The sequence below is a fragment of the Rhodnius prolixus genome, unplaced genomic scaffold (assembly GCF_049639745.1).
Source record: "Rhodnius prolixus isolate KJV_2025 unplaced genomic scaffold, Rpr scaffold_3, whole genome shotgun sequence".
NCBI classification, from domain to species: Eukaryota; Metazoa; Arthropoda; class Insecta; order Hemiptera; family Reduviidae; genus Rhodnius; species Rhodnius prolixus.
The window spans coordinates 7,428,756-7,441,737 of record NW_027411603.1 but is presented as its reverse complement, the minus strand read 5'-3'; the positions used below and the strand labels follow the sequence as shown (position 1 = coordinate 7,441,737).

The 12,982-nt window shown below is 29.8% G+C and overlaps 1 protein-coding gene across 16 annotated transcripts in view; it reads right to left on the bottom strand.

Annotated features, from left to right (window-relative positions):
* Positions 1–7,422: 7,422 nt before the first annotated feature.
* The window catches only part of LOC141453431 (uncharacterized), a 330,813-nt gene continuing 325,253 nt past the window's right edge, over positions 7,423–12,982 (bottom strand). For 11 of the 16 annotated variants that reach the window (XM_074126657.1, XM_074126661.1, XM_074126654.1 and 8 more), the window contains 2 exons: positions 9,988–10,136; positions 7,423–8,534 (listed from right to left, as the gene is read on the bottom strand). In XM_074126657.1, the coding sequence (XP_073982758.1) occupies positions 8,187–8,534; positions 9,988–10,136 (497 nt within the window). In that variant the 3' untranslated portion in view covers positions 7,423–8,186. Of the gene's footprint in view, positions 8,546–9,987; positions 10,137–12,982 lie in introns of all 16 variants that reach the window. The other 5 variants (XR_012457990.1, XM_074126658.1, XM_074126666.1 and 2 more) reach the window with 5 other exon arrangements.

Here is a 12,982-nt window from a genome sequence, read left to right as displayed (position 1 = left end):
CCTGGTGGCAAATATGTAAACTGCTATTTAACTTCTCTGATAAGTGGCGCCCTCTGACGGATTTTTCTGGAACTAATTGGTTATTTTCGTTTTTTACCTAATTTTAAAGATTTTTAGCACTTCTTTTTGTTATTTATTAATTAATATATGTATTTTTATATATAAAAAAGAGTAAAATACTAAAACTATGTATGTTAACAAAAAATTAGTATTAAATAAATAAATTTTTTTGGAACTAATTTTTTTCTTTTTTTTACCAAAATTTCTTTACATATTTTTAAGTTTTTCTGTTAGTTTTAAACAGTTTTTAGCACTTCTTTCTGTATTTTAATAATTCATTAATGTATTTTTTTTATATATCATAGAATGTAAGACTATGTAACAAAAAATTGGTATAAAATAAATACATATATATTTTTTTAACTAAACGTTTTTCTTAATTTTCCTGCTAAATAATACCTTTTTTCATGAAAGTAAAAAAAAAAATCATAAAATAAATAAGATTGTGTTACAAACATGCAAATTACAAATACCTGAATAATACATTTCTTTAGTAATTGATTCATAGCAAAAGTTGTTTGTACAATTCCATTGGATATTTCAACTTTTTTTCAGTTCAACTTCAGTTGATGAATAGTTTTGAAGGTAGTACCCACAGTATTGGCTGTTTCAATCTGAAAATCATAATTATTCGATGAGATAAAGTGTTTATAAGAGTTAATCTTTAATTATGGTGTTCTATCCAAAAATACTATACATCAAATTTCAATCGTTTTCAAAAATACATTTTTATCTTACTGGAAATAAACGAAAAAAAATGAAAAATTGGAAATATAAATGAAATTTAAAATTTTGAAAACAAATAAGTTTTTTTGAATGAACACGTAGTACTAAAACCGTAAATTATTTGAATTACTCCTTCATTGCAATCTTACTTTTGTACTAAACTTGTCCTAGTCAAATTACACTTTCTGCCATCAATTTATAAATCATTGGTTTATTACAGCTAAAATAAACGATTTTTCGTTTAATTTCCATTAAAAAAACTCAATTTTGTCCAAAATTATTTAATTTTAATTGTGAGAATCGTTAAAGCGACATCTCCATATGTCATGATTCTTTGAGAGAGAGGTGATGAATGTTAGACTAGACAACTTATGTTTGGAGCGACGAGTGATCTGATTCCATTCACCATTCTAGAAGTTTAACAGATAGGGGAGGTTACAGCAGTGCTACGTGGTGGCAAATATGTGAACTACTTTTTAACCTCCCTGTTAAGTGGCGCCCTACGGCGGATTTTTTGGAACTAAATTTATTTTTTTAAATTTTTTAACGTGTTTTTGCAATGATTTTGTTTTTTCTAATAGTTTTTACATATTTTTTCCTATATTAAAATGTAAGTTAATGTAAAAAATTGGTAAATAAATAAAGACTTCTTAAATTAATAAATTGTTCTTTATTCTGCAACCATTTCTGTTTTAACCAAAATCAAGCATTTCACATTGAATTTACATGAAAAAAGTTTAAATTAATTAAAAAGTATTTAAATAATAATGAAAATGTCAATAGGAATAAAATTTCCTAAAATAGAGAGATGATTTTATAACAATTGGGCCATTTTGTCTGATATTAGTACTTTTATAATCTTTTAATAATATCATTTTTCTATTATTCTCATGCAATTGAAATTACAAAAACCCTTATGCAACTGTCCTACCGGACAGTTTTAATATGAAAAACAGTTTTAGATATTCGATGCAAAAATTCTACAGAATTAATGTGTACCAATGTGCTACAGTAATTTTAACTGCTTTTAAAAAAATTTAAACTTTTCTCAATCAGATTCAAAGGAAAAGATTTATCAGAAAATTGTATTTGATAATACTAAATAATGGATAAGATTACCTGTAGGAGATGATTTGTTCTGCAGATGGGATGTAGGTAGGTAGGTAGGTTTTCTTCTTTGTTTTATTGTTCGACATAGAATTGATGAGAATCTCTGCAACATTTACGAGGACATGCTGCTGGAAGTAAGGAAAATGCCTTCCAAGGTAATCATTTCAGATGAAAACACTGGATAAGAAAATACAATTCGTTTAAACCTTAAAAGATTGTTGGAATTAAAACCTATTGTAATGTTGTAGCAATTGAAACATTTTACTGTTAAACTACTTTTTTTCATTCAGTTTAAGTTCATTTCAACCAAATTAAAACCATTTTGCAATCTTTCTTTGCAAAGATTTTTCTGGAGAAAGGTTTTTTTTCTCTATTACAAAGCTACATAATCAAACTTAAAGTTTACAATAACTAACAGGTTTGAAGAAATGAATTTAGCCAGAACAATGAAGTTTTTATTTATAAAGTATTTAATAGCGACTGTGAAAAAAATTTACTTATTTCCAAGCTATTTCTAATCAAATTCTAAATTAAAAACAAGTTATTTGTATTAAATATTTTTGTTTAGAAATAGTCACTTACCTGTATTAGATATCAGCGCAAGTAAAGACGTCAAAAACTGTTTATATTCTGAAGAAGGAACCTACATATTTGTCCAACTAATCCTCCAGGGATTCTCCAACTTCTAAATATCCTGATCAGAGAAACATCAAAATTAAAACTGCAAATCACTATTAAATTTGGAGCCTCGCAAAGACGCTTTATAGAAGCAATGTTGTTCCAAAATGATTTCCAGTAAATTACAATAAACATTTTTGAAATAATATACTTCAATATCAAATAACTATTAATAATAAATTAATTCAATATTAATATATTAAATAACCGACCTAAGAACCTTTTATCTTATTTTATATTCGTTAGATGATCTAAATGACTTAGATATGTTGAACTAGTGAATATTTACATCGAAGTTCTTTATTTTTATATACAAAACTTTATGCATTTACTTTTACAGTAATAAAGACGTACAAATTGATAAAATTTATTGCTATTTAAAAAAAATATGGTGTTAACACTTGTATCTCTTACTATTGGTACAATTACTTTCTACTTTTCAACTGAAAACTAGTAAGTGACGTTGTCAACGGATCCTAACATAAATCTGTGATTACGACAGTACACTAAACTCTATTTGTGACTGTTAAAACTTTATTTTATGAATCTAAATAATTTTTGAGCTCATAAATATACACTTTAAAAGTATCTCTTATAGAATTTTTCTGGAATTTAACAATTTCTTAACTGCTTTTTAACACATTAACGGGAAAAGTAATTATTAGTATGTTTTAAGAGCGCTTACCTGCTAGAAGTGTAGTAAATATACAAAAACTGCTCATTTTCTAAGGAAATTATTGCCCAATGCACATACAGACGATCAATTTTCTAGACTTAAAGCATTCATTTCTTTGTACAAACTTCCTTCGTTTCAACTCGGCTATCTCTTCCTCCTAACATGCAAAGCTTTACGTTTAACTTCGCCACATATTTTCCTGGGATCGAAACTGTTATCTTTATTTACAGATTATCCAGCAAAATAAATGAAATCACCTATCTATTACTCCTGATGATTTTCGTAATGTGCATAATACCTGCCAGAATATTTTCTTTGAGTCAATTTTTTGTTGAAAGCGTAATTAAAATAAACCATTAAAAATTTACCTGTATACTAATTAGTGACTTTATCAGTCAGTGTATGACAGAGAACTGTCAGGTTAACGTCTACAAACGCCAAACATCTAGTATATCATCTTTCTTAGAAGTCGTGCTTTTCTGTTAACCGTTAATTCCTCCTTCAGCTTACTACACTGTTCACTTCAATTGCCTAGTCGTGTTTGAGTAGATGCAGTACCACAAAAGTGGAGGATACTACACTGATCCTGTGCAGCAACTCTAGCCTTCCATCAATAAGAAAATGGGACAGGCGAAGTATCATATACTCTGACACAGGCTTTTTACCGTAAAAATGATTGATTGAAAAAATACTTCAACAATTAAGTAAGGCAGCTTAACAAAAGTTCAGCCAAGTTATAACACAGTAAATAAAATTCACGGTATTTATGTAATATTTTTATTAATAATTATTTTTTAATTTTATTTTTACACATCAACATATTTTGAACCTTTACAAACATTGCTTTCCTTAATCAAGTAAAATAGAAGACTAGTTTTTTTTTTAATGATCATTTCTTTCTGTATTATAAAATTCAATACAAATTAAAATACAAATCAGTATTACGGCTTTACAATACAAGCAGTTCATGTGGCGAAAACTTATTTGATATTCGAGCATTACCTATCATTGGTGATAAACAAAAATCCAAGACCAAAACTTGTTCTCATAGTTCACCATGCACCAAACGAAAAATTCTAGTACAACTGATATTGATTTCAATACGCAACATAACCTTATTAAAGATAAGCGGTATCAATCAAGAATTGTTAAGGGTGAAATAATTACGAAGCGATAGTTGATTAATAAGTCTATTTCTCAATGATTACTAGGGGTATAACTCTAACGGTGTGAATAACTTCCGATTATAAAGAGGTTGTTATTAATCAAAAAGATTTGATACTTACATTAGGAGTTCCTAAATCTTCGCTCAGAAGATAGTTCAATGACTAAGCAAGTATATGTGGACAGTATTTCAAACCTCTGGCCGATCTTTTCATATAACCAAATCTGAAACGAATCCATCCTAATCCACCCGTATCTTATGTTGAATTTTTTATTAACCCCAAATATTAGTTAAAAAAAATGTAATTGGTTACACTTTGCTACAAGATTCTTCCATCACCTAATTAAAAATTACACTTTTCTAATATGTCATTCTTCTCCAAAAAAAGAAAAAGAAAAGAAGTTTAATTAATTAAAGAAATACGTGGGCAAAGCTCCACCCACTTAGCACGAGAAGCGCAAAATAGAGCCATGAGTACCAGAAGAAGGTTATGGTAAGGTTTACCAGGTGACTGCTTAGCAACTGCCACTATTATCCGTACCAAATCTAGCCTAAGTTTAACGCTCATGAACTGGCAATGATTTATAGAAGTAGAAAATCTATTTAAAATATAACATCAAAAATATAACTGATTCTTAAAAAAAATAAAAGAAACTAAATAATTTTTTTGAACAATTAACAAAAAAATAAATAACAATAACGTTTTATAATTAAAAGAAACTTAAAAAAAAAACATTTAAAATAATAAACATTTAATTTTCTTTTTTCGTCGGGGGGCATAATTATTTTGAAATTAACTATATATATATTTTTTATTTAATAACTTACAATGTTCGACTAGAAGTAACTTAAAAAAATAGCTGCTTTGCACCTATTTGACTTTATTCATATTGCCCACATCTCTTATTCCTCTTTTTCGAGAATAAAAATAAATAAATAAAAAACTAACACATTTCTCACTTCATTGTTTTTGAAATTTGTAGCACCCTTACATTCATTCTAAAAATTGTAATTCTATCACTCACACAGTTTTTATCTTTTTTAAATTTAATTAACATTTAACAATAGACTTGATACAATAAAAAATATATACAAATATACATGATTTTTTATTTTTTTTAATTCAACTGAAAATTTCAGCAGCAATAGCAAAGTATACTTTCTTTGACAAACATCATTTTTATTTTTTTTTAAAAAAGGAAAAATTAATTCTTTGGACTCGAGAAGTATTTATCTTTTACCTTACCTAATCTGCTACAACAGAAAGCGTCAGATTTTCTAATCTTGAGTTTTCAGAAATCCATGTTTTGAAGGCCCCTTTATGTCAAAGTGAAAAATGATACTTTAACTTTAAAAGGTTTAATGACGAATATCTATAGATTTGTCAATTAGTTATCATTTTTTGAACTGTTCACTTATCAAATATTTATTGCAGTTGTGGAAAAAAAAAATCTTCCATAAAATTAATATCAGTGTTAAATTACCATTATTACGTTAAAAACAGTAAAAATAACCATAAAATTGTAAATGAATATTCTATTACTTTCCTACACTCACATGACCTTGTTTTTTTCTTTATAATGCCCTTCTACAAAGAGGTTTCGAATTACTAGTTTTTTCACTGGTTGATGATTTTCTGGCTAAAATCCAGTTACATTTATTTCAATTGAAAATAATTCATTTTATAGTAGAATCATGGAAAAGTAAAGCCATCCTCAGAATTGTAGGGAAGACATTTTGTCTACCAATTCTTTCTCAAATATCTTGAATTCCAAACTTGGATAACGAATCTTTTCTGGCATTAGTTAAAAGATTCGAAACAGACCATGTAGATCGTAGTAGCTAAACTCCGTTAAATTCTTTGTAACTGACTATATAAAGGAATCGTATTACATGCATGTTATTCATGGAATCAAATTATTATTTAGCAAACATGGATTTCAAGTGAATCTGTACGATATGCCGTCCAAAAATAACGCTGAGACTTACTTAACGTGGTATTCTACATGCAAGAGGTAATATTTGGGAGAAACCTTTAATCGGTCGTTAGATGTAAGCGCTTTGCAGGGAAGAGACAGTGGTTGTTTCTAAAGGTGACACTTTTGGATTGATAGGCAATGATAAGAAATTACGCATTTTTTTTTTTTAAAGAAAAGTCTTAGAGATAACTGAAACATGGATATGTCGCAGCCCTCATCCCCAAATCAAGTAGGCCTGCTAAAAAAAAAGTGATGCATGATTCATTTTATAAGACTACGCACCCAAACACATCCGCACGAAAAGGAACTTATAGATAGAGCAGCAGGCTCGAAATCAGGAATAAAAAAAAAACAACAAAAAACCTGCTCTCGATACTCTCCAAATCCCTAATGGTCTCCTCCTAGACATTCTGAAAAAGACTACATTATATTAACCAGAAGTGGGAAGATTCTAGATTGGGAGTATTCTCTGTCACACCAGAAAGCTACTACCCCAAGTTCTCTTTGGCAGCACCATAGTTTCAAAAAAAGACTAACCACAAACCAACAACGCCCTGAGAGAGTTGGTTCTCCTGTTTAAAAGGTCCCTGGGGCTCTCTTGGAAAGTTTCTGGAAGAGAAAAACTGGCACCATCCTAAGATATGTCACATGTCAATTCCTAAGATAAGAAAAATTAAATTTTTTTTTTAGTTTTCAAGAAGATGTACAAATTACTTGGCATTTTCAAGCGTTACTTTTGGACAGTACTACGTATTGAAATGAACGAAATAAAAGTTACAAGTTAAAGAAATAAAATAAATAAGGTTAAGGTGTGTTTGCGTGTTTTACATCAGATTTTTTACGTTTTTAGTTTCTTTTTAAATCTGAAACAAAATTTTTTTCGTACAATTACAATAACAAATATAACATTATTTTGTTTTTCGAAGTTTTAAATTTAAAAACACCTAGTTTTTTTTTTGGGGGGGGGGAAACACATTTAAATATTATATTAAGATTTTTTAAAATGTTTTTTTAGTTTTTTCATTTAAAAAAAAAATTGGGGAAAAATTTGAAAGGGGACCACTTGGTAACTTTTCTTTGTTTAAAAAGTACATTATACAAATATTCGTTTTTCAATATAAATAAACAAAAAATTTTTCGTTTGCCTTATATTTACGTTTTTTTTTTTCCTTTTATATATAATAATGACACCTAAATAAATCGAGCTAGAAGGCTCTAAGAACAATAATTTTGTTATATATCCATATAATATCTTTGGTAGCATCTAATATGAACTTAAAATCCACATTCACACTTAGTTACAATTACATACGTTTGAATTATTTACAATATGAAGTTTCTTATATTATTTTTTTAAAACTTATTATATGTATTTCTTTATTTTATACGTACATATAAAGTAATGTGTCCATTATAATGACAGATAAGTTTCGTTGATTGAGGTTTGGTGTGTTTTTCTTATACTGTGAGATTTTTCCATCTAGCTTTCCCTTTTCCTTGATGATGTTCCTAAGATTTTTTTTTTTGTTTTTGAGCCACATTATTACATTTTTGTTTCATTCAAATCGTTGCGCGTGCTCCTGAAATTATATACACATTATATAAATGAAGAAAAAGGAAGTTTTCCTTTGAAAATATTGAAATGAACTTCCTAATTTTTATATATAATTTTATTTTTTTTTGGCGGCGAACTTACTTGGTATTTAACGCTATATAATATTTATACTTTATATACAAATATTTACACTAAACTGTCTTTTTATTTATTTTATTTTTATTTTTTTTACGAAGTTCATATAGGTGTTGGTAGGACGGTGAAATCTTGTAGAGCGAATTTCACAGTTTCATAAATGGGTCGATTTGATTCGTCCGGCTGAGGTGGTTGTTCAGTTGTTTGTGTTTGCGCTTGCGCAGCAGGACCTCCACCACCGACAATACCGCCGGCACCGCTGCCACATAATGTTTGTAGTTTAGACAGATAACTTTCAAAATGTTCCTGTCCGGCTTTTTCTTGCTGATGACCGACTATACTACCCGTACCCGTGCCTGGTATCCTGGCTTGTTCAAGGAAGTTTATTACATTGTTCCTCAATGATTCATAGTACTCATTGAAATTGTTGTTCCGTTGTGATGATACCTCCTGTGAACAGACTAACAATTAACCAAAACTACTTATAAGTGGTTTTTGAATTTTATAAATAAATAAATAAAACAAAATAAATATTTCTTAGTACATGTCTATTTGACAAATTATTATATAGTACTTTTATTTTTACTCTTAATATCGTAAAGGATGAAGAAGAATGAAAAACGTGTAGAACCGTTCATATAACAAGACTTTGGTTAGAAATATAAGGTAGAAAAGCAGACCTTGATCACAATGACTTCAGCGTGTAGCGAAGGCTTAGAATTCTCGGGGCAGGAATACACTGAACATCAGCAATAGGAGAGAAAGATATGCTAACATGAGGTGGACAGAAGGTTAAGATCTTTTTGAAACCCAAGAGTGAGCTTAGGTTCAACCAAGACCTTGAATAACGTTAACGTTGAATAACTTACACTAGTCGATCGTTTAAGAAAGGAGCAAAAGATTCTTAATTCTAATAAGAAAATCACATTTCCCAATGACAAGATTCATTTTTTTTTTAATATACCACAGATCTGCAACGAACACCTAAGATTAATCTCGTCACAGTTTTAGCCTCCTAAAACCAAGAAAAGAACAGTCACTTCTGTAATTTCCAAACAAATTTTCAGTGATTACAATTACTGCATGGAAATTTACACATAAGTAAATAACATATCTTTGTCGTGGATTAAAAACTACGCATAAATAATATAAACTCAAGTTCTAGGCCTATGGCTGTAAATTCCAGCGGAGAATGAAAAAAAACCCGTGGACGTGGATGATTCATTTAGTGCTATTTAACAATTTCAGGAAGTATCTGTATCCAAAGTTGCAAATGCACCAAGTATCCAGATGCACTTTTTGTTTTACCTGTTCAAGGAATTGAGCCCACTCGTTCATACTTACTGGTAAAAAAAAAAGCCAGCTTATATAATGTAACCTGCACTCGCATGGCAAAAACATTATATAAGTTTGCAGGGAAGAAACTGGGATAGTCCACGGATCATCCCGTTTCACCCGGTCTAGGCAAATTATTACCTCCATCAAGTACACAGACATTTCTGGGAAGATCATTATCGTCTTAGAACTATTCTAAAACGATCTAAAACCTCATTCAACTTCATTCATCCTTCCCTTAAGTTTACATTTAGCCCAGACACATATACCTCTTTATCTAACAAAAATCCTAACTAACCTACCTTACTAATACCAAATGAAAGCAATACTATAAATGATACTAATCTTTGAATTACATACTTAAGTATGAGCAACTTATATACATATTGCTAAAGCTCACGTAGTTTGAAATTAAATTTTGTATCTAACAACTCTATTTTTCCTATAATCTTTTGATGCTTACAAATCAAGTGAGGCCATGCACTTTCATAATTTTGTCAAATAAGCACGAAACTAAATAAACATTTCTTAAAAGCTACAAAAAAAACAAACTCTAATTGAGCTTTACCTTATCACCATGCCTGAGATGTGCTTCCATGGCAGTGATGTCCGTCTTAAGCCGCAACATTTGACTCTCGACCCTGGCGTTTTCTCTCTGCAGCTCTGAGATCTCCGCTTCTAGAGTGAACAGGTCCTCACTATTACTCCCGTCTGGGTCTACACCAATATACCGCACTATCAGTACACCACCGGCACACACTTTTATTCCTGCCTCCACCAATACATAGCATCTAAGGCAAGTACCGAAGATGGCAGGCACTGGCGTACATTTGTTTGTTTTTTTTGGTCTAACTAAGCTAAGCTTTTTTTAGTTAAAGAAACGATATTTGTGGCAAAATAGTGAACAATTTTTTTGAAGTTAATAAACTCACTGAAAAATCAGTAAAGGTCTCTTTATGTGTTAATTTTAGTTAGTACTGCTTAACCGTTACAAATTTTTAGTTAAACAAAAGAATCCAATCTCAGAATTTGAATTGAATTGTATTACTGAGAGACTCAGAAAATATTTGGAAATATTTTTAGTTTAAAACAGTCATAATATGTACGTAAGTTAGGTTAGGTTGGTAACTTAGATTGATCAAGTATCATTATATAACCAAAGAAATACTTAATATCGATGACTTTTATAACATATTTATCTTCTTTGGATCGGATTTTCATACAACTACAGAGATTGGTACATCAGTATGCCAGGTGAGTGACTGAGAATTTGGCTTCTACTTTTAACGATTCTATGATAAACTTCCCAATAAATAACTTAAAAATTTAGATTCAGGTCTCAATAAAAGTCAAATCCTAAAGATCTTGTTGTAGCTCTTTTTGTAGCTCTTTTAAGAATTAATGATTGGTAAAGTGCGAATTAGGGGTTTGGTCCGTTATGTAAAGAGGCATTTGGAAGACGTGTTTAGTTGCAAGTTAACTAAATCACTGAACTCCCCCCAATGGGTTATTGCTAAAGGTAGAATACGCGAAGGGATGGACACCTTAAGGTTCTTGAAGATGTGTAACTATTTCTTAAAATGGATGTAAGATTATTGTCCAAGATTGTAGATCCAAACTATTTCATTTAAGAAAATTAAACTTTAAAATAAAAACTAATTCTAATCAATAAATTAAACATTTTTAACAGATCTTTATAAATTATATTATAATTATTTTTCAAAATAGTGTGAGCCGGTGAATGTGCTCATGCAAAAAGTGCAGACTGGGAACTCGTCCGTAAATAATCTCTGCTGGTTTCAGAATCAAGCAAAATTAATTGTACATAATAGAAAAATTGAAGAAATACTACTCTTTTGGCCTTGCTTCAGAAAAAATAAAAATAAAATACATATATATCTAAGTAGTTTACGTTTTTAAGATGAGTGAGGGTCAGTAATTAAAGAATTACCTCGTTGGTAGAACGAATCTGTACTGGTGAAAGTATTGGCGAGATAAATGTCCAACGATGATAACCAATTTAACACCACTAAAGAAATAAGTCACTTAAAACTAATCCCAGACACTTATAGGAATCAATAATAAAAAGCACATTAAGAGGAATCTTCTTCATACCCGTCATTACAATTGACAGATATCACGGGGTTATATTGCCACCGAATCTGTGCTCTGGAGACGAAGGGTTTACAAAAGAACTTAATTAATACAAATCAAACTAATTTTCACTTAACCCAAGTTTGATCAAAGTACCAATAGTACAAAGTACATTAAAATTTTGTCCCAAAAAAAACTTTTGAGTACTAGGATGTTCCATCTTTTTATTTTTATTTTTTAATAAACGCAGTAAATTGCTTGGTATAAATCAGCGTTCGTAACAATATGGTTACGAGAATAGATAGAAACTAGGAGCGTATTTAATTATTATTAATTCATTGTGACTCCATGGCCAAAAATAAACTTGTAGTTTTGAGACTCTACCACCTAGCACATTCTATTTTTAAGCTGAACAGGGGAAAGCATGGATCTACGCAGAATACAGTGATCTGAGCGGTTACTAGTTCAACAACAGAGGAAAGGTTTGGTTAGTTTTCTGCTAAAAATTGTACCAAGTAGCTACAGAAAAAGTTTAAAAAAAAAAAAAAAAAAATTGGGATCTAGTACTTGGAGGGTTTTATCGCCTTTCACTTTGTAATTAAAAACGGGAAGCACCCCTCCCCCAAAATATACAAAATAATTGTCAAACATTAGGGAATTAGGTAAACAAAATTAATTTACACGATATTTCACTCAAAAGTCGATAAAACTAACCAATAACTCGAACCCATCCACACACCAAATAATTTAAAAGTTCTAGTACTTAAATTCGAAACTGACAGCCAACGTTTTAATCAAACTTTTCTATAAACTTTTTCGAATTAACTTTTACCACTAAAAATATAATTACTATACTTTCCTTAAGAAGTATCACGCACTTCTTTTTATTTTACCATAAGATTTGCACTTTAGTTACGACCCCAGAACAGTTCTACCCTATACCTTCAAGGCCAGAAGGAGAATTCTAAAGACAGTACAGATCCTAAGGAGACCTTCCAAACGGGTTTGTTCTTACTTTTAGTTATTAAAAGCTATCCAAAATCTAACCTTAGATAGTTAGTTAGACAATGCACAGCAGCTGAATTAAAATTATGTCTAAAGATTGTCTCTAAAGGCAGTCCATTCATACAATTTTTAATTAATAATCATCATCAGGACACCTTCAATTAAAAATTATTTTTTGAATAAATTCACCATCACCTCAATCATCTTTTAGAAATTAATTTTATGATTGCCATTTTTGTTTTTTTTCCCTACGGTCGTGCAGAAAGTCAGCGTTCGTGACCACATCGTTACGAGTGCAAAAAGTCCTTTAATAACAAGATCTTACCTTCCGCATAGTTATCAATTTACAAGTAAATGCAAAGATTGGGTTTAATTTCTTTATTTCAACAATAAAAGCGAAACTTAATTTAATCTAAGTTCAATCGTTACAATTTGAAAATTTTGTATGGTTAATCTTCAACTTT